Raw genomic sequence first — 21,307 nt, forward strand, 5'->3', positions numbered from 1 at the left:
TTTGCGACGCCTAGCAAAATAGGACATCTTTGCATTTGCGAAGAATTTAGCCGCATTTGCGAAGGGTGAATTTTGTATTTGCGATATTTTTGTTGCAATTGCGACATCTGGGCTTCTGATACAAGATTCGGTTTTGCGACCTTTGTTTCGCATTTTCGAACAAGACATTGAAATTGCGATATCTGCAGCTGGGTAAAAGAGGAGAAAATCGGGACTTAGCTCATTTTACACTATTTCTCGATCCTATACACTCTAGAGGCGATTTTGCAAGGATTTATTCTTCCCAAAATCATTGGTAAGAAACTCCAATCCACTTTCTTTTAATTCCCCATTACTTTGCATAAGATTTCAACACCAAATTTAGGATTTCCATGGTAGAAATTAGGGATTTGGGTAAAAATTAGAGATTTTATAAAATTGGAATTTAGACCTCAAATTGAGGTCGGACTTCGATATAAATTATGTAACCTGGATCAGCGGTGAATGGGTGTTGGGTTTTGGTCCGAAACTCGGGTTTTGACCAAGCGAGCCCGAGGTTGATTTTTTTCTAAAAATGATCAAAATTGAACCTCTTTCATTAATAGGTGTTTCTAAATCTTATTTTGAATCGGTTAATCGATAATTTACTAGATTTTGTTTGTTTGGAGGCTTGTTCAAAAGGAAAGGCCACGGTTGATTGATTGCTTTGTTCGCGAAGTGAGGTAAGTGTTGTGTTTAACCTTGTCTTGAGGAAAATAGAACTTGTTGAATTAATTGTTATGTGAATTAATTGGGAAAATGGCGTATATGCGAGGTGACGAGTGTATATACGATGTCATGAGACTTAGCATGCGGGGTTTGGGATATTTATTTCCATGTTTCCGTTTATTCCGTGATATCACTGGTTATATGCTTTAATTGTTCCATGTCTTTACTTGACTTCTATGGTATAATTGTTACTTGTCATCAAATTGTTGCTTGCTTTAATTTATTCATTCCTCACATGATTTTTTCTTATTTGCTACATATTTCTACTTGCCTTAATTATATATTTTAATTGTCATATGTTTTACCTTCTTTTATTGTTCTTACATTATTTGGTGCACTCTATAATGTTGTTCCCCTTATGTGAGTTGTTTAAACTGTTCTGTACTGATGAATTAGAAAAGTTTAAAATTTCAAGATGTTGGATATTCTCCGATTATTTTGTGGTTCTTTACTGTGTTGTATATTCACCTTCTTTATGTTGATATTTTGCAAATACTATTGTTGAATTGTTCATGTTGATCATTTGAAATTGTTTGGGAAGCGATTTGCACGCCGCAACGGAACTGAAAGGTATTGAAATGATATGAAGGAATAAGGACAGATTATGATATAAACATATGATGATATGGTGGGATCGGGTTGCGCGCCGTAACAGATTTGATATGTTATAATTGTTTGTGATTGTTGAGTTATTCTTGGTATTGAGATATGAAACCTGAGACTTTTTTTAATTCTGGGCTGTCAAGACCCCACATTTCCCATCGGAGGATGTCATGATGGCATCTAGTCATTAAGACTAGGTAAGCCTAACATGCATAAAGAAATAGCGGACATAATAATAAAATTTCAAATTTAAACTATCTAAACTATCGTAATAGTTTTAGTTAATCAGTAGCCGCTTGACCTAGCTCTGGTGATTTCGGGCTATATTGAGGCTTCACTGCTCGTTGCTTCTCCCATGGCCATGCCGGCCATTGGCCAGCCTCTTATGGAGGTTGGTCAGTCATCTCTCACCGCCATACAGTCTCTCCAAACACCAACCAACCCTATTTTAATATTAAACTACGTAAAACTTCTAAAACCCCAAGCATTAAATTCTCCCATGCAAGTAACCAACGCAAACCTAAAACTAGTTGAATATTTACATGGAGAACCAATGATGCGAGGGAAGAAGACTGAAGTTAAACAATTGATTGTGCAGCAGGGATTACACTTAGCAGTTCTGGGTAAGTTTTCTTATGGAAAACCTATGATTCAAGAGTTGAGGAAGGTGATCCCCATACAGTGTGAGTTAAAAGGCCCATTTGCGATAGGTTTGATTATGGACACCTATGTTCTTATTAAATTATTGTTAATGGAGGATTATATTCACTTGTTATAAAAGCCATCCTTTTATTTGAAGGTTCAAGGTGATATGTGGCAGATAAGATGAACAAAGTGGAGTCCATGATGGAAACCGGAGGAGGAAACGCCAATTGCCATTGCTTGGATAACTTTTCTTTACTTACCTCCTAATGTTTTTGGTATGGAATTTGTATTTTCACTAGCCAATGCAGTTGGTAGGACATTACATGTAGATTTAGCAACTCAAAATGGTACACAACCTAGTTCTGCTAAGGTGAAAGTTGAAGTGAATTTGTTAGCTACTTTGCCTCAAAGAATCAAGATTATTGAGGAGGAGGATGAAACTGGCCCAGAGGAGTCAAAATGTATTAAGATAAAGTACGACTATATGCCTAAATAGTGTAAAACTTATAAGAAACAAGGACAATGAGAGTGAATGCTGGATTATTCACTCAGAACTGCACAACAAATTTTATGAAGAAGGAGAAGACCATCACAATACAAAGTGATGTGGTAGGGACATCTGCAGCTTCTACGAAGGTACTGACAAGTGGTAACATGCTGGGAAAGCCAACTTCAAATACTGCCAAGAATGAATGAATGCAAAGAAGGAAAAATAAGTATCAACGGGATAGTAGAGGCTATATTATTGATAACGATGGGAATATTTCTGCTGAGACAATACAGGAGAAGAAGGAAACAAATGGGAAAGGGACATAAGATGCTACAGGAAATCAACAACAATCAAATGAGCCATTGCAAACTAGAAATAAGTTTGCATTTCTGGAGAACGGTGACATTGAAAAGGAGAAACAAATAAAGAAAGAAGATGTGGAGAAAGTATTGAGTAGGGAAAAGAATGAGGTAAAGAAGGCAACAAATCCTAATCCTATATCTACTGGGAAGACTACTCCTAAGAAGAATGGGACTATAATTGCGGTCAGGGAAAATTCAACTAATCATAATGTAACTGGGATTGAGAAGGGAAGTAAGAAAGAGTCAACAATAGAATGGGTGCACAGGAGGTTTGGCACAAGCAAGGAAGAGCTGAGGGAACTTAATGTCACAACTAATCACTCATGCCATGATATCCCATCGCAATCATGTGAGGATTCTGAAGATAATGGTGTTATTAATGAAGCTAATTCTGGTGAAGTCCTATTGAGTGATGAAGTAGAGAAGATGGACGGTCCAACTAGTTCTAGAAACAAGGAGGAAAAGGGCAGCATACAGGAGGAACTGGAAGATAATTTGTGCCCTAGTGCTATAGTAAACCCTAGGGCTCCACAAACTAGGGTTCAAACCAGCCAAGGCTCTACGAAGCGACAAGAAAAGGTATCACTTGGAGATGATCAAGTAACAAATAAAGAAGGAAATAAACAAGGTGATCAAGTAGTTGAAGCTTCAGCTAAGCAGACAACCAATTGAACAGTAAACCCTAAGGGCACTGTTCAATGTTTGGCCAGTGTTGGAGGTGACCCGGTGGAGTTATCTGGTGGTGATCAGGCTGGAGATGATAACGTTGAGGTATTAAAGGATACAGTGGGGTCAAAACATCAAACAACTGAAGGAAATAGGGCAAAACTCAATGGAACAGTAATTTTTGTAGGGTCAGCTACAGTAAACCCTAGCTTGGGAGATGTTTATGAGCTTTAATTCAAGGCGATCCAAGAGGAATTAGAAGGTACTGAGCAGAGTTCTATGCTGGTGTAGGAGACTACTAGACAGTCACATGATCAAATTGGCCTCACCACAATGCCTAGTATTCATTAAAATGGGCAAAGTAACAACGCTATTCAATTTGTGACTAATGCAGTTGATGATCTTGGAATTCTGGCTGGAAAAACTTTTAGTGTTACAAGTTGAATATTAGCTAAGGGAATTCTCATTAATAATAGGGACCAAAAGGAGTTGGGAATGATAGCCAAAAATCATGAACTAAATCTTTTGGCTCTGCAAGTGGTGGATGATGGCAAGGGTGAACATGAAGACCTAGGTGAAAATATTGAGGAAGAATCAATGACGGCCAACCTTCAACAGGTAGCCAGTGATGGATGTATATCACCCAGGAGTGTTGACACTAAAATATCAAGTGGGAAACATGCAAGGAAACAAAAGGAAAGGACAATACCTGTAAGGGTGCAACCAAAGAGAAGTGGGATCTCGATTAATAATCCTACAGATAATGCTTTAATTTTGAATGTGAGATCGATAAACACCCAAAAAGCTTTCAATAGGTTACTTAATCTTCATAGAAAGTACAACTTCTATTTGATTGGATTGATGGAGCCTTGGAAAGATATTAACAAGCTTGAAGAGTATAGAAGAAAGCTAGAGATTTATTTTGCTTATGGAAACATGAATGGCAAGATATGGGATTTTGTTGAGGAAGATATTGATGTAGACATTGTTATGGATATGTGTCACACCCCAAACTTGGGGAGGCATGACCGACACCCGGTGCCATACTCGGCGTGAGCATACCACTATGTAACTGTGGAGGGGTATCCCTCAACTTAGGCCGATAAGGCCTATCTGCAAGCTGATAATACCAATCGAGGTCGATGGGGCCATATTCCGAATCATCTAAAAATAATATCACTCTTATCTGAGTGTAAACATATCCAAAAGCTCATATATATAACTGTGCTGACTGACAAGGCCGCCATGCACATCTACTGATATACAAAATATATAGAACTCGTCTACAAGCCTCTAGAGATAACTGAACTGTATCATAATTGGGATATGGCCTCGACCTACCCATCAAACTTTTATATATAAAATGGACTCCAAGGTCTAGACCTCGATTCTACAAAGTGGTATCAGAGCAGTTCTGTCCTAGGAGTCTACAAGTCATGTCTAGTAGAGTCTTATTTATGGGTATGTTGTGCACCACACTAATAAGCAGGAGGCTACAGGCCATTTAGGACTATCACTCATTCTTCTTACTCTAGATCATGCGGTAGAACTCAATTATAAGAATTAAAACTCCTAAATTCTATTTTATTCATAATACAATGATACATACATCCATAAAGATAGTTGGTAAGAGATTTAATGTGGCTATTGAAGAGTTGAGTCAGAGGAACTCGATTTTGCATCATGCTTATGATGAGTAAATGTGAGGTTTTCAGCAGATCATGTGTGTACTAAGACGTGTAAGCTTCTTGATAAGGATCCCTAAGGCATGAATAGCTAATCCACCCATATGGTAAAAAGCAATAAGAGAATCAGAAGGTAGATATAAGTTTCAACAAGTAAAAGAAGCAAGGTGAAGAAGGGTACGAGGTACCCAATTAGTGAAATTTATCAGTACTTACAATTCAGGCAAAGAGAAATATAAGCATTCTGACTGACTTTCAATAGTAACAGAGATATATACAATTGACCAAACCCATCCCAGTTATGCCCTATAGGAGCTAACATATATAGTTTAAGAGGAGGATGGGATATCAAAATTCAACTGGGGTTAGAGTAACCCAAAATGGTGGATAGATTGTTACCGTTAGCTAACATTTCCTAAGGATATTGCAAACGTGGTAATATTTCTCCTTGTGAGAGACCTAGATGGTGCACTCTAGAATAGTCCAGTCATATATGAATACTAGAATATTCAGAAAGTTTAGAAGATAGGCACTGGAATCCTAGAAGGGGTGAATATTTACCTTTGTATGACTTCCGCCCCTAGTAAAACGAGAATGTTAGGCGACCCGAAGAGTCAGTGAGATGGTGCAAGGGGAGCTAAAAGCGAAAGAATGTTTTCTTGAAGTTTTCATAATAAGGTAATAGATAGAGATATTAGCGGGAGAATAAGAAGAGAGTAAATGAAGCATTATGAGTAAGATATGATAAATGTCTAATAACGGTAAATCAAAATATGGCAAGATAACAGAGTCTATAAACAAGTAAAAGAAAAGATAAAAGTAGATAGGCCTTAAGACTATAAAAGAGTATAAGCCATAAAGTTATATCCTCACTTCGAAAAATGAGTTGGTGACTCCAACGTGTTTACCAGAAGGCTAAGTTAGACCCCCTAGAGTAATAAAAATCAGCATGGGCTAGTGAACAAGATAAATTGAATATGAATTAGGGATTAGAAGATTTAATAATAGTCGACATCAAGAGAATTTTAGAGATCGCATTCCGACAATAATAGAATGAACAATAGAAGGTCATTCAGGAAGACGCTTTCCTAAAGAAAGTAGTGTGAGCAGAGTTAAACTTAAGGGACTAAGTGTGCCAATTACACTAGGTGTCACCCTCGCGCATAAGAAATTCAGTTATCCATGGTACATAAGGCTTATCACAAGGCCAGTAAGAGTCATTGAAGACATGAAAAGACGACTAAGATGAAGAAGTAAAGTATTTATAGGTAAATCTTCATTGCATTAAATGTTAGTACTCCCCTAAAGGGGGGAAGATGGTGTGATATGGTATTAAGTTGGAGTTAAGTGGTTCATGTTACTATGGAATAGTAAAGGAAGAATGCGGTAAAAAGGAGAAAGGAATGAGATTGCATTAATTCAGATCCTACAGATATGTTACGACTCCAGAATATTATGCAAGCACGATGTCGGGGAGAGGCAGTAAGGGTTCCCGGCCAGTATGTTATTGATAAATAAGTATGAATGGACACGTGATACATAAGGAGTCAGTGAGAGGGGTAAGTTAAGACAAAAGAAATAAGCCAAGAGAGAATACACAGAATATACATATGAGAATGGACCAACGAGTAGTTAGTAGTTGATTCAGGAAGAGCCTAGTTATGGCTGGACAAGAGGATACAAATAAACCAGCAGACCGTGAAAGATAAATATAGTGAACACCAGCATAGGGAATTCAATCTCGTAGATATGATATTGTAATCCTTGAGAAATATTCAGATAGGAGCTGGGGTAGTTAAAGGTACCGTATAAGTGTTACAGAAATAAAAGAGAGTGCCATTGGGGAGACAGTCAAATTTTAGTTTAGAAGCAAGCCTACAAGCACAGGGGCGCAGAGGTAAGTAACTAAGGATAATTATAGGCGAGTAAGAAGATAAAACATTTCGTCGTTTATACGATGTAATATGCTTGCAGTTAGGCGAGTAAGAAGATAAAACATTTCGTCGTTTATATGATGTAATATGCTTGCAGCTTTACAAGAGTCAGAGGGTCTTCCCTAAGTACTACAATTAAAGACTAGCTGAGGAATAAGGAAGAAGGCTTTAAACTAAGCATAGTAACTTGAAGGAGAAATGGTCATGTAACAACAGTATCACTACAACATTGTATGCACACCATAAGAAAGGGGCACCTATCGTGACTAATGAATGGGAAGAGATCATACAAGTTACACGAAATTCTAGTATGTGTGGCACTAAGATAAGCCAAGTATTCATGCAACAAGTGGCAGAACGACCAGGAAAATTAATTGCTTACGTTTAAAGACAGTTGAGAAAGCACGAAAGGAATTAATCGATATATGACCCAGAGTTAGTTACGTTATGATCAAACCTATGATTTCAGAGTATTATCCATGTGACATATATAATGACATTCTTACAGTTATAGGAGACTACGGTATAAGTTAAAAGAAAGAATTGAGTCCACCTCACAAACAAAGGCTTGAATTGTTAGAAGACTATAACATAGATGTTACATAGCATCCACAAAAGGCTAATATAATCTCTAATACCCTGAGCCACATATTGGAAAATAGCTTAAGCCTACATAAAGTCTAAGAGGGAAGAGGAAGCTCGAGAGTTACAATAGCTAAGTAAATCAGGAATTCGATTATTAGATCCATATGATTATTGTAATCATGACTCAGAACATTGCAGAATCACCATTAATAGTAAAGGTACAAGAGAGATAGTACAACGACCATATTCTATAACAGCTCTATGATAAAGCCAGTTAGAAGAGTACCACCCTCATAAGAAGTCAGTATGAAGCTCCCGTCGGATTGTGTATGCACTTGAGGTGCAAGTATTATAGTAAAACTTTAAGGTGTGGACCTGAATTCCACCTATGTGGAAGGGACGTTATGAAAGTGACAAAAGATACAATGCAAGATTTAAAGGTAAGAAAGGTAAAGGTAAAGAAGGTACAAGATACTCAAGTGAAGAAGATTGTGAATAGTCCAGACTTCAGATAGAGGGCTAGAAGCACCGTGATTCAATATCCAGAAATGATAGTGGTGTCGTCAGTAGCATATCTTCCACCTTATGGTTTCTAGGTACCGATAGGTCTAGTTAAGAGAGTAAAGAAGAGTTAAAGACGATGTGATATTTCGCTTAAGGTTCCAGTACAACATAAGGAAATCTATGGTGTTAGTAAGTTAAAGGAAGGTGGCGAGTAGTTTAAATAGATATTTGTAGGTCGCAAGCTAAAGTATGGTTGAGCGACAAGGTTTTAGGTAGACAAGAGTAAGAATAAGAAACAGTGAGTGAGAACGTGACGATGATAGGTAAGGTGTCGAGATTAAGTCCATCAAAACAAGAGAGTTGATGGTTTCCGTAAGTTATAGAAAGCTCAGTATAGCCTGAACGAACTCGGAAGAGACTAAGACTAGGAGCATTTAGAAGAGATGAAATGATGCCCTGGTAATTGAATAACGGTGTAATTGTGATAGATAAGAGGATAACGTTTAGGCCTTTGATTGGGTAATGATTCAAAGAAAAAGGATTTGATGAATTGCACGGGATTAGAATACGCCCCATAAGATGAACCATGTCGGGATGCCATGAAATATGGTTATTGAAGTATAATATCGTCCCTAGGTGGATCAGGCAAATCACTTCAGATGTTCCTCGATAAGACGTGAGCCCTAGTGACAGTGTATTACATAAGAGGTTTCTAGTTATCAGTGCTAGATTATAGATCAACATTAAGGTGAATCAATAATAGATGGAAAAAAGTTCCAAAGTATGAGAGGAGATTATGATGTCATTGTTTAGATGAACAGTAATAAGGAAGCATTAAAGGACGTAGATTTACACATATAGGATAAACAGTGAGAGAGTAACCTGGAGTTGGGTAGCAAACCTTGGTAATAATAAATCGAAGTAAGTGTTATGGTATATTATAACCTACCTAGATGTAGTAAAGTCATAAGAATAGATAACCGAGGCTATGAAATAAGATATAGCAATAGTCGTAAGTTCGACAAAGTACCGAGCAAAGAACTTCAGTACACCTATAGATGCCAAGAGGGACAGCTTGTCATAGTTCTGTATATGTTCCCAAAGTGAGACCTAAAAATTGGCTAATAGCTGGAGGAAAAAGGAGAGAAGAGTTGTATTGGTGCACATACAAGGACAAAGTCGTACATGCTGCATGACAGAAGGTAGCAACAATTACTAGATTGGAAGAATTCCGACCACAAGTCGTGGTGTGAGAAAAAAGCCTAAAGAGGGAATGCCCTAGCCTTTGGATTTAGTCACAGAATAGAAGCCGAGATGGAAAGGACAATATTATAGTATTCAAAAAAGCTATAGGTTATGAGACTGTTATGCGCATCAGTCAACATTCGAGGACGAATGTTCCAAAGGGGACAATGATGTTAGACCCCATGTTTTCGTATGTGAGAGTACGTCGTAAGTCAATTGATGTAAGCTCAGAAATGAGATCATCTTTGAAAGTACGTAAAGTATGTTAGCCATATTACCTTAGAGGTTACAAATATTTAAGATCATGGATGACAAGGGTTGGAAGGCTTATAAGCTAAACGAATTGAAGAAAATAAGTTTCGTCGAAAGTCGACAAGTTGGGAGTGTTATAACATGTACCTTTGGGGTGAGACTATAGTGCTTAACATGATAAGGAGGTTATTTTATGAGTTATTTTATTCATATGATAGTCGTGGTTATGTTTTGAAGTCAAGCGAGTTGTGGAACAAAAGTTGGCAAAGGTCATCACAAGTTACATTCATAATGTGCTGAAAATTAGGTCAAATGTATCTGATCTTTTCTCCAAATATACTTGAAATTACAGGATGATACACCTACAAAATTGAATATATATGAGTCTAATTTCCAAATCATTAAACCGTTTATCCATATGACATTGGAATAGAGAGATATTTGAATTTTCGCGAGACCGCACAGGCAGCCCTTATGGGATCCACTTGGTCGGTGGCCGACCTTCACCTATTTTTATCTCATTTTTGGGATGAGCTTTGCTCATTTTTCGACCTACTTCCATCCTCACACTCTCCAAACCGTCCCAAACAGGTCCCCAAAGTCTCCAAACAAATTCCAAAAAAATACACAATAATCAACATCAAAGTTAGCCAAGGGTGAAGAATAACCTCTCTATGATGTTGTGATGTGAATAAGGATGATGGTGAGCTAAGTTAATCTTAGGGTTCGAATTTTATATACTTCCTAAGGTATGTTTAACATCCTTTTGATGGGTTTTAAGGTTAATTACATGTTGGTTGTTGTGTTGGAGTGAAAGATTACAAGATAGCACTTGAAAGGGGAAGAGATGTTGTTATCTTTTGTTGGGTTATTTTAAGGCTCTCTCTCTCTCTCTCTCTCTCTCTCTCTCTCTCTCTCTCTATATATATATATATATATATATATATATATATATATGTATATATATATATGTTGTTATGGATGGAAATTGGGGAAAATAACTTGATTATGATATGGTTTCTGTTGTTATGCATGTCTTTATGTTTATCAAGTGAATTTATGAAAGAAACATATGAAACTTGAGATTGGATTTAGACTTGAGATATTGTAGGAGGTAAGTATATTGTGTTCTTTTATGTGCATAAGGTAATCTTGATGTTGATTAAGTTAAATGGATGGACTACACATCAACTAGTGAATAAAGTTGCTAATTGATGATAGTTGGAGTTGTGGATTATTTTCTTTGTTACAAATATATGGTATAAGGCTGGAATAATTGATGAATGACTTCATTATCAAGTTAATGATACTGTTAAATTAAAGTAAGAAGTCTATAAGGGGTGATATGGGGTATACGAGTTCAAATCGGAACTTGCCGCTCGTCGTGAAGTAGTTGTGACTTGTTGTTGTTATATGGTGTCTTGTTATTGATACTTATTTGTTTCTTGATTGCTCTGGTTGTTTTTGTTGGTATATGGTATTGGAGGAGGTCCTTATTACAGGGGATATGCTGTCGAATTTATGTAAAAGAACTACTAGTTTAAGTTACAGACTTAGCCTTTACTCAGCACAGATTTCGAATCTCCTTATGCTATGATAGATTGAGTTGAGTTGGGGTTAAGGTATGTTAAGGCTAAACCTTTCCTTCATTTTGTCATGATAACGTAACTACATGTGTTTGATAACGAGACATAATGAGAAGTTCGTATTCCTTATTTATGTACATTACCTTAGTCTCATAAGTTATCATATACTCCATTATCGGGACTTTATATTCAGTTAACTATTGTCTTCTTCCAGTTATATATATATATATATATATATATATATATATATATATATATAGTATTTTTACCATCATCAAGCTATAATCGGTGGGCAGGCCCCTATTGGGCAGTACTATAGTATTTTCACCACCATCAAGTTATAATGGGTGGGCAGGCCCCTATTGGGCAACCTCTGATTAGATGCTAAGGTATATACAGAGCCTACTGTGGCCGAGCATCTATGAGCGAGCCCAGAATGGCCGAGATATGGAGCCTAGTATGGCCGAGCACCTATGAGCGAGCCTAGTATGGCCGAGCACCTATGAGCGAGCCTAGTATGGCCGAGCACCTATGAACGAGCCTACTATGGTAGAGCAGTTACACATACCGAGCCTTACTATATTGAGAGAGTTAAGTCAGTATCAGTAGGTAAGCATATCTTCAAATTATCTTTGACACCCAATTACTTTCAATTATTATATTATCAGTTGAGTCTAAACTTTCAGTTATTCTATTGCCTTACATACTCGGTACATTATTTTGTATCGACATCCCTTTTACCAGGGACACTACATTTCATGCCTGCAGGTCCTGATAGACAGCTAGATAGACCTTCCCAATAAACAGAGCCAAACATCAGCTTGGTTGGTAAGCTCTATTCCCTTGGAATTACCAGGTTTAGACCTTGGAGTCCATTTTATATATACATACAGGTTTGATGGTTAGGTCGAGGCCCTGTCCCAACCATGATACAATTCAGTTATGTCTAGAGGCTTGTAGACGAGTCATGTACATTTTATATATCAGTATTGTGGCCTTGCCAGCACTATGTAGATGTCCAGTTTGGTATTGTTATTTGTAGACGTCATTTTTAGATAATTCAGAATATGGCCTCATCGGCATTAACTAGTATTGTTAGCTTATAGGTAGGACTCGCTGGCAAAAGTTGAGGGCTACCCCTCCAGACTTTATAGTTACAGAGTGGTACGCTCGGGCCGAGTATGGCACCGGGTGCCGGCTATGCCTCTCCACATTTGGGGCGTGACAATATGGAACAACAACTAACTCTAAAGTTGTTTCATAGAAGTCTAGGGAAGCAATTATTTATTACACTTGTATATGCTAAATGTGATGCAGTGGAGAGAATTGAACTCTGGAATTCTATGTATCATTTAGCTTCAGACATGGAATCTCCTTGGCTTGTAGGAGGTGATTTCAATATTTTTTTATAGGAGGAAGAAAAGTACGGTGGCCTTCCAGTATACTTGAGTGAAGTTGTGGACTTTGCTCATTGTGTAGGCATATGTACATTGTATGATCTTGGATTCAAAGGGAGTCTTTATACATGGTGGAATGGGAGGTCAGATATTGACTGCATATGCAAGAGGCTAGACAGGTTTCTGGCTAATCAACAGTTCCAAGATTTATTCCCAGCACTGGAGGTTGAGCATTTGATCAAGTATGGATCAGACCATGCTCCTCTCTTATTATCCTACAATGTTAATACTGTACAAGTTAGAAAATCATTCAAGTTTCTTAACTTCTGGACAAAGCATGATTCTTTATTAAAGGTAGTTAAGGAGAATTGGCAGTAAGATTATATGGGTAGTCCATTCATAGTGTTTCAAAATAAGATGAAGAACGTGAAGATAACATTGGCAGCTTGGAGCAAAGAAATATTTGGTGATATTTTCAAATAGATTGCTGCCTTAGAGGATGTGATTAAAGTTCATGAGATTGAGTTTGAGCTTCATTTAACAACTCAAAATAGAGCCAAATTGCATAAGGTGGAAGCTGATCTTACCAGGTACTACCACTTAGAAGAGGAATTTTGGAGGCAAAAAGTAGGAATGCAGTGGTTCAAAGATGGAGATAGGAACACTAAATTCTTTCATGCTCATCTCAAAGGAAAGAGGAAGAGGCTGCAAGAGTCCAAAATTCTTTATAATAATGGTTATTGGATTGAGTCACAGGAAGAGATGACTAAGGAGGCAGTGGATTTCTTTCAAGCTCAATTCACTGAGAAGAGGATTCCAACAGATTTTGACATAGTGAACCCTGTTCCCAAGATGGTCACTGATGAACAAATTCTAGACTGTTGGCAGAACCAACATTGGAGGAAGTCAAGCTTGTAGTTTTTTGCTTGAATGGGGATAGTGCCAGTGGTGCTGATGGATTCACTAGAAAGTTCTATCAAGCTAGCTATGATATTATTGGTGATGATGTTTTAAATATGGTTAGGTCATTCTTTTGTGGTTCTGAGCTAACTAAATTCATTAAACACACAAATCTTGTGTTGTTGCCTAAGAAGAAGAATGTTACAACCTTCTCAGATATGAGACAAATTAGTTTGAGCATTTTCTCAAACAAGATCATCTCTAGGGTGATTCATGAGAGATTGGTGGACTTGTTGCCTACTCTTATTTATCCAAATAAAGTAGGTTTTGTAAAAGGAAGGAGTATTGTGGAGAACATCTTATTAACACAGGAAATTATTACTGACATAAGGAAGAGAGGCAAGCCATCCAATGTGGTGATAAAACTAGATATGGCCAAAGCATATGATCGGGTTTCATGGTTGTTTTTGACAAAAGTGTTGAGGCAGATGGGTTTTGCGTAAATATTCATTGATATGTATTCAAATTAGTTTCAAACAATCGGTATTCAGTACTGCTAAATGGCCAGCTAAATGGTTTCTTCAAATAGTCAAAGGGTGTAAAGCAAGGAGATCCATTGTTTCCTACATTATTTCTATTGGTAGCAGAGGTACTTGGTAGTGATTTAGATACTTTCTTTGACAACCCTAATTTCATAGGGTTTGGAATGCCAAAATGGAGTCAGAATATCAATTACCTCTCATATGCTGATGACATTATCATTTTCAGTTCTTCTCACTGTGGCGCAATCCAATTGATCATGAATGTACTAGAGGAATATGAAGCAGCTTTAGGTTAGAAAGTTAACAAGGTGAAGTTAGCTTTTTATATGCATGAAAATGTTCCCGAAGAAGAAGCCAATACAGTGCATCTAACTACTGAATTCCAAAGAAAGCAATTTCCCTTTACATACCTGGGCTGTCAAATATTTTACAGTAGGAGGCAGAAGAATTTTTATAAGTGCATCATATTTAAAGTACAGGAGAGATTACAATCGTGGAAAGGAAAGCTGCTATCTATTGGAGGTAGGGCTGTTTTAATCTTACATGTGCTTGAGAGCATGCCAATCTACCTCTTGTCAGCGGTGAATCCCCCCTTAAATATCATTAATCAGCTACATACGATGTTTGCTAGGTTCTACTGGATAACTCTGAAATGGTAGGGCAAGACATTGGGCTGCTTGGGACTCTTTGTGCTTACCTAAAGATGAGGGTGGACTTGGTTTTAGATCCCTACATGATGTTTGCAAAGAACTTTTTGCAAAGCTCTGGTGAAAATATAGAACTAAGTATACATTGTGGTCTACATTCATGAGGAATAAGTACTGCAAGAAGATGAATGAAGTGTTGGTAATTTGGAGAGGTAGATCTCAAGTTTGGAAGAAGATACTTCAAATGAGAGATAAAGTTGAGCATCAAATATGGTGGCAACTAAAAAGGGGTAATGCTCACTTTTGGTATGACAACTGGTCTAGTCTTGGAGCTCTTTATCATGCTTCTGGCCATACCATTGGTGTGATAAGTTTATAGTGCATGTAGATGAGGTTGTGGAAAAAGGAGAATGGAATGTTGTGCCTCTAAGGGAGCTACTGCCAAGTGAGATAGCTGAGACACCACCATCATGTGATTTAAATGATAGGCCATGGTGGAAGCTTGAAACTAAAGGACAATTCACAAAAATATCTGCTTAGCAATATGTAAGGAGAAGAAGGTAAGAAAGCAAGTTATATAAGTTCTTTTGGGTGAAAGGGTTTCCATTCAAGGTTTCCTTCTTTATGTGGAGATTGTGGAAAGCTAAATTGCCTCTAGTTGATTTCTTCTTAAGGCTAGGCTATTTTAGAACCTCCAAATGTTGGTGTTGTAGATTTCCAAAAGAAGAAATACTTCCCCACGTGTTTTTTAAGTCTCCAGTACCCAGATTTCTTTAGAGATACTTCTCTTCACCTGCATGGATCAACATAGAAGAAAACAGTTAGTACAAGTCATTAATGAATGGTGGAGAAGGCCAGTTAATACAAGTTTGAAAGCTGTGTATCATGCCATTCCGTGCCTAATTGCATGTCATCTTTGGAAGAGAAGAAATTCAGGCATGCATGGGAAGATCACATCTATCAATAGGTTGATGTACCTAATCTCAAAGGATATATATATGTTGGTAAAGGTGAGAAGACCAAGTTTTTCAGGAGTCATAACCAACTGGCCGAATTTGCATGACAAACTAATGAAACATGTCCCTAAGTTGAAGTATACAAAAGTGTTGTGGCAACTCCCTCCGGTGGGGTGGATCAAATGTAATACTGATGGTGCATGTAGAGGGGATAATTGGGGAGCTTCATGCATTCTGTATTAGGGATGGTGATGGTGACCTAATTTATGCCCAGGCAGATGAACTTGAATATGTAACCAATAACATAGCAGAAGCTAAGGCAATTTTGGAGGCACTAAGGTACATATTTAATGTCCAGTTCCCTCCATGTTTGATTGATACTGACTCATTATTCATGGGGAATGTACTGGAGGAGGTTTGGGAACCACCATGGAGCATTGTCAATCAGGTGGAGGAGATCAAAAGATTACTGGCTGGAGGGGTTTTCCAAGTAGTACATGTGATGAGAGAGGGGAATAAACTTGCAGATCACCATGCCAATCAGGCTATAGAACAACATGGCAGGATTCAAGTGAATTCATTTAAGGAATTAGATACTCAAGGAAAGAAGATTTTGAACAGTGACAAACTCCAAATACCCTACATTAGGGTAATAACAGATAAGCCAAACTCTAGATGATTATGAGGAATGCAGGAAAGAAGATGAAGGGGCTAAACATTATAGTAAGGGGAAGGAGGATGAAGTGTACTCGAGATAAGGTGATGGACACAGGCTTTGGAGAACACACTTCACTTTCTACTCAAATCCTGCTGGAGGAGAGTAGGAGGGCTTTTTATACTACGAACAACCATGCCAAACTCTACATGATTATGATCTGGGAGAATAGAAGAATGATATGGATGATTCCTATAGTGAAGGGAAGGTTTGAGTATGGGAAGCCAACTCGAGAAGGAGATTACATTCTACTTCTTACTCAAATCCATATGGAGGACAGTAAGAAGATTTTTTATACTAACATAGTTTGTTGTTTTGTAGGTACTGTGATTAGAGCTGGATTTTATGTTTTGGTCAAGCCTATTCAGGTGGTATCAGCATCCTCGATGCTCATTTTCAATAGGTGCAACCACTGCATAGTCCAGCTCAAAAAGAGAAGAAGCAAACAGTCGAGGCAGCCTCACACAAATATGCCAAACTGGGCTATTATGTACCAGTTTTGGTATGAAGGGGAGAAGAACACTAAAATGCATGATTGCCTTAACATTCTCTGCTTCTTGGAGAATCTACAAACAGGTGACAACAAGGTTCATGAAAGAACATTGATTGTTGGAGCACACAGGAGACTCACTCTACCCAGAAGTGTATACTTGGGACATGGGATTTGGACTCATTTTACGGGTTGTTTGAGCATCATTTGGAGGAGTACCCGCGTATATTCTACAAGTCCTATATTCTACAAGCACGAATTGGTCATTCAAAGTCACAAGAACAATAGGGTGGCATGGAGATAGATAGTGTGCATATGCATATTTGCGTATGGCCCAACTGTCATTTTGACTCTACATTGTATGAATTCTAACCCCAGGCACCAATTGAAGCAACTAATCAGCTTGGATTTGCAGTGCTCAAGCTCAATATCATTTGTGTAATATTCCAGTATATGGGGCTCTCTTGGGACGATATGCATAATGCAAACATTTGGTTACGTTTGGTTCTTCATATGCAAGTCGTGTTAACTCAGTATGTACTATGAATGTTGAGTATGATGCTTAGCTTTGGTAATAGGATTGACGTAAATTCGCGCTTTAGTTTTCTTCACTTTGTGAGACCTCTTGATAATTTTTTATATTTTGTTCTTATTATTAATAAAAACCACCACTAAGCACACAACTTAGTTTATATTAATTTAAAAAATCTATCGTAATAGAACTCAATAGTGCAGCTGACAATAACTCACAAAATCTGGTGGAACTGAGTCATAAGATCTATAGGAAAATACTGTAAAATCTCTAGTACAACATTGTCTAGATAAAGAGTAATCAGTAGCAAATTAAGGACAGAATGTGACTACGAGGCATGCGAACACCGGGCAGGTATACCTTGAAGTCTCCGAATTGAATGATCCACTTACTAATGCCTAGCATGTGTTGAGGTACCTGGATCTGAACAAAAATATATAGAAAAACAGTATGAGTACACCACAATGGTACCCAGTAAGTATCAAGCCTAACCTCGGTAGAGTAGTAACGAGGCCAAGTCAAGACACCTACTAGAATAAGAAAAATAGAATAAGTATAGTATAGTCTAATAATGAAAACGAGGAAATAGTGGCAATAAAGCAATACAGCAATAAGCTACAACTGAATTTAAAGCAATAAAGGCAACAAGGAAGGAACACATAATAAGAACATCAAGAAACAATGCAAACAAATAGAAGTGAGGTAAATGAGAGATAACATCAAGAATCACAACCGAGGTAGCGCCTCAAAACCTCATTTCACAATCACAATCACAATCTTTCCTAATACCGCCGCATGAGCCGTACATTTAGATAGTTTTGAAAATATTTTTTCCGAAATAGCTACACCACTTTAGCCCACCTTATGTCGCCGCGTGACTTTAAGTAATTCCCTTACTTGCAATATGCACATAAATCTCACCTTATGCCGCCGCATGATAATTAACCCCTATCCTTATACGGCCGCATGTGCATCAATATCACAATACAATAACATCCACCACAAGTGCCCATATGCCACACCTTGCCAAGAATCATCAATACCGAAGTTTTCACAACATATAGCCCACAACTCAACCACAATGAGAACAAGAATCTCAATAATTACAAAATAAAAGTTAATAGCTCAACAAGAAAGATATCTCAATAATTAACAACTTCGCCTCAATGTTATAACGGCTTTTACAACTTCAACACAAATAACTCAACAAGAACATATTCCATGAAATAACAACTTCAAGTAAGCAATTCAACAATTAAAGAAGTAACAAGACAATAAGGAAGGCAATAACTACGACTAAAGCATACAAGAGCAAAATAACAAGTAAGAGGTGGAACAAGTATTAACAATGGCAAATAAAACATGTAAGGGTAGAGTAACACATGTAAGGGTAGGCTAACAATGAAAGGTATAACATGTTATGACAATTAAATTAAAGTTACGAAAAGAGTCTAAATAGCCTAAATCGGTCAATTACCACATATAGCCCATGTACCCACTCGTCACCTTGCGTACACGGCTTTCACATAACACAAATAGCACAATCAACCCAAATCCTAAGGGGTAGTTCTCCCACACAAAGTTAGGCAAGATACTTACCTCAAACAAGCTAAATCAACCCACTAGTAAGCCTATTTCGTGAATATCCAATTCTGGACGGCTCGAATCTAGCCAAAATAACTAAATACCACAAATACAAACCATAGGAAACTATTTTGGATAATAAAGTTACAATCTTTAAAGAAAATCAAAAGGTCAACCCCAAGCTCACAACTCGGAACCCGACCAAACTTACAAAATATGAACACCCATTCGATAACGAGTCCAACCATACTGAAATTATCCAATTCCGACCTCAAATCGACCTTCAAATCCTCAATTTATAGTTTAGGAAGTTTCCACAAAAATCCCCAATTTATCCAACTCAAACACTTATTAAATGATGAAAACAATGATGGATTCATGAATAATAAGCAAATCCCAGTCAAAAACGCTTACCCCGATCCAATACGTGAAAATCCCCTCCAAAGTCACCCAAAATCGAGCTCTCTAACCCAAAAGATGAAAAATGGAACAAAACCAGCGATCTCCACAATTTCACCCAAGGTATTCCGCACATGCGGCCTCACCGTCGCATCTGCGACTCCGCTTGCGGCTAAATTTCCTCACCTGCGGATTCCACTTAGGCACCAGACCAAGCGCACCTGCGGGACCACTTCTACGATCTTGCCTTCGCTCCAACAAGTCCACTTCTGCGGAGAGTCCACCGCACCTGCGGTCCCTCAAGGCTCACCAAATCTCCACTTTTACAGATATTTGCCGCTTCTGCGGGTATGCACCTGCGCCCAGGTGTCCACACCTACTGCCTTCTCCCTAGCCAGCCTCCTTCGCATCTGTGATGTCCAAGCCACTCCTGCGCCCAAGCATACCACAAGTGCGATGACACTAGAAACTCAGCTGCAACAACAATTCCTTCTAAGTCCAAAATGGACCTGAATCAATCTGAATCATGCCCGGGGCCTCCGGGACCCCGTCCAAACATAGCATCAAGTCCCAAAACACATAATAGACCCACTGGAGGCCTAAAATCACATCAAACAACATCAATTCTACGAATCACACCACAATTCAAACCTATAGAATCCATGAACATTTAACTTCAAAAACTAATGCCGAATCATATCAAACCAACTCCGAATGAGCTCAAATTTTGCACATAAGTCATAAATGACACAACAGATCCAACTCCCAGATCCAAAATCCGACCTTGATATCGACAAAGTGAACTCTCGGTCAAACCTCTCAACCTTCCAAACCTTCAACTTTCAAATTTTTGCCAATTCAAGTCGAAACGACCTACGGACTTCCAAATCAATATGCGGACATACCCCTAAGTCCAAAATCACCATATGGGGCTATCAAAATCATCAAAACTCCATTCCGGAGTTGTCTACAAAAAATTCAAACTCCGATCGACTATTTCAACTTAAGCTCCCAACTTAGGGACTAAGTGTCCCAATTCACTACGAAATTCACCCGAAACCAAACCAATCACCCCGACAAGTCACATATCTATAATTTAACATAGAGGAGGAAATAACTAGGGGAAAAGGAATAAAATACTCAAAATGACCGGTCGGATCATTACATCCTCCCCCTCTTAAAATAAACATTAGTCCTCGAATGAGTATAGAGACATACCTGAAGTGATGAAAAGATGAGGATAATGGCTACGCATATCATACTCGGTCTCCCAAGTCGCCTCCTCGACTGGTTGACCCCTACATTACCTTTACTGAAGCAATGTTCTTTGACCTCAACTTTCGGACCTGTCTGTCAAAGATGGCCACTGGCTCCTCAACATAAGTCAAGCCATTGTCCAATTGGACTAAGCTGATGTCTAAAATGTGGGATGGATCACTGTGATACTTCCAGAGAATAGAAATATGGAACACCGGGTGAACTGCAGATAAGTTGGGTGGTAATGCAAGCTTGTAGGCCACCTCTCCCACATTCTCAAGGATCTCAAAAGGACCAATATACCTAGGGCTCAACTTCCCCTTGTTCCTGAACCTCATCAATCCCTTCATGGGTGAAACCTGGAGCAAAAACCTCTCTCCAACCATGAATGCAATATCACGAACTCTATGATCGGCGTAAGTCTTCTGCTTAGACTGTGCTGTACGAAGCCGATATTGGATCAACTTGACTTTCTCCAAGGCATCTCGAACCAAATCTGTGCCCAACAACCTAGCCTCACCCAGCTCAAACCAACCAACTGGAGAACGGCATCGTCTCCCATACATGGCCTCATAAGGAGCCAT

General features: G+C 38.2%; 3 protein-coding genes across 3 annotated transcripts; 2 read left to right on the top strand and 1 right to left on the bottom strand.

The window, feature by feature from the left end:
* Positions 1-2,517: 2,517 nt before the first annotated feature.
* Positions 2,518-3,747, top strand: LOC138909917 (uncharacterized). Its single transcript, XM_070201133.1, has 3 exons — positions 2,518-2,631; positions 2,899-3,475; positions 3,524-3,747. The coding sequence occupies exons 1-3, from the start codon at positions 2,518-2,520 to the stop codon at positions 3,745-3,747; spliced, it is 915 nt and encodes a 304-aa protein (XP_070057234.1).
* Positions 3,748-12,533: 8,786 nt separating this feature from the next.
* Positions 12,534-15,330, top strand: LOC138909918 (uncharacterized). The gene is made up of 6 exons (XM_070201135.1): positions 12,534-12,693; positions 12,784-13,055; positions 13,185-13,615; positions 13,726-14,017; positions 14,191-14,434; positions 15,179-15,330. The coding sequence occupies exons 1-6, from the start codon at positions 12,534-12,536 to the stop codon at positions 15,328-15,330; spliced, it is 1,551 nt and encodes a 516-aa protein (XP_070057236.1).
* Positions 15,331-16,835: 1,505 nt separating this feature from the next.
* On the bottom strand, positions 16,836-21,307 carry LOC138909919 (uncharacterized). Its single transcript, XM_070201136.1, has 3 exons — positions 21,083-21,307; positions 20,774-20,911; positions 16,836-17,027 (listed from the first exon to the last, which is right to left on the bottom strand). The coding sequence occupies exons 1-3, from the start codon at positions 21,305-21,307 to the stop codon at positions 16,836-16,838; spliced, it is 555 nt and encodes a 184-aa protein (XP_070057237.1).

The sequence above is a fragment of the Nicotiana tomentosiformis genome, chromosome 4, assembly GCF_000390325.3.
Source record: "Nicotiana tomentosiformis chromosome 4, ASM39032v3, whole genome shotgun sequence".
Taxonomy (NCBI): domain Eukaryota; kingdom Viridiplantae; phylum Streptophyta; class Magnoliopsida; order Solanales; family Solanaceae; genus Nicotiana; species Nicotiana tomentosiformis.

Bases quoted from the DNA above. Each gene is read 5' to 3' on its own strand.
- LOC138909917 (XM_070201133.1), top strand. From the start codon at position 2,518: ATGAGAGTGAATGCTGGATTATTCACTCAGAACTGCACAACAAATTTT. The intron at 2,632-2,898 runs GTACTGACAAGT...GACATTGAAAAG, and splicing joins CATCTGCAGCTTCTACGAAG to GAGAAACAAATAAAGAAAGA. The intron at 3,476-3,523 runs GTGATCAAGTAG...CCAATTGAACAG, and splicing joins TAAAGAAGGAAATAAACAAG to TAAACCCTAAGGGCACTGTT.
- LOC138909918 (XM_070201135.1), top strand. From the start codon at position 12,534: ATGGAACAACAACTAACTCTAAAGTTGTTTCATAGAAGTCTAGGGAAG. The intron at 13,616-13,725 runs GTAGTTTTTTGC...AAATATGGTTAG, and splicing joins CATTGGAGGAAGTCAAGCTT to GTCATTCTTTTGTGGTTCTG. The intron at 14,435-15,178 runs GTTAGAAAGTTA...TAGTGCATGTAG, and splicing joins GGAATATGAAGCAGCTTTAG to ATGAGGTTGTGGAAAAAGGA.
- LOC138909919 (XM_070201136.1), bottom strand. From the start codon at position 21,307: ATGGCTCCTTATGAGGCCATGTATGGGAGACGATGCCGTTCTCCAGTT. The intron at 20,912-21,082 runs GTTTCACCCATG...ATTCTCTGGAAG, and splicing joins GAGAGAGGTTTTTGCTCCAG to TATCACAGTGATCCATCCCA. The intron at 17,028-20,773 runs GTAATGTAGGGG...ACCTGTTTGTAG, and splicing joins AGAACATTGCTTCAGTAAAG to ATTCTCCAAGAAGCAGAGAA.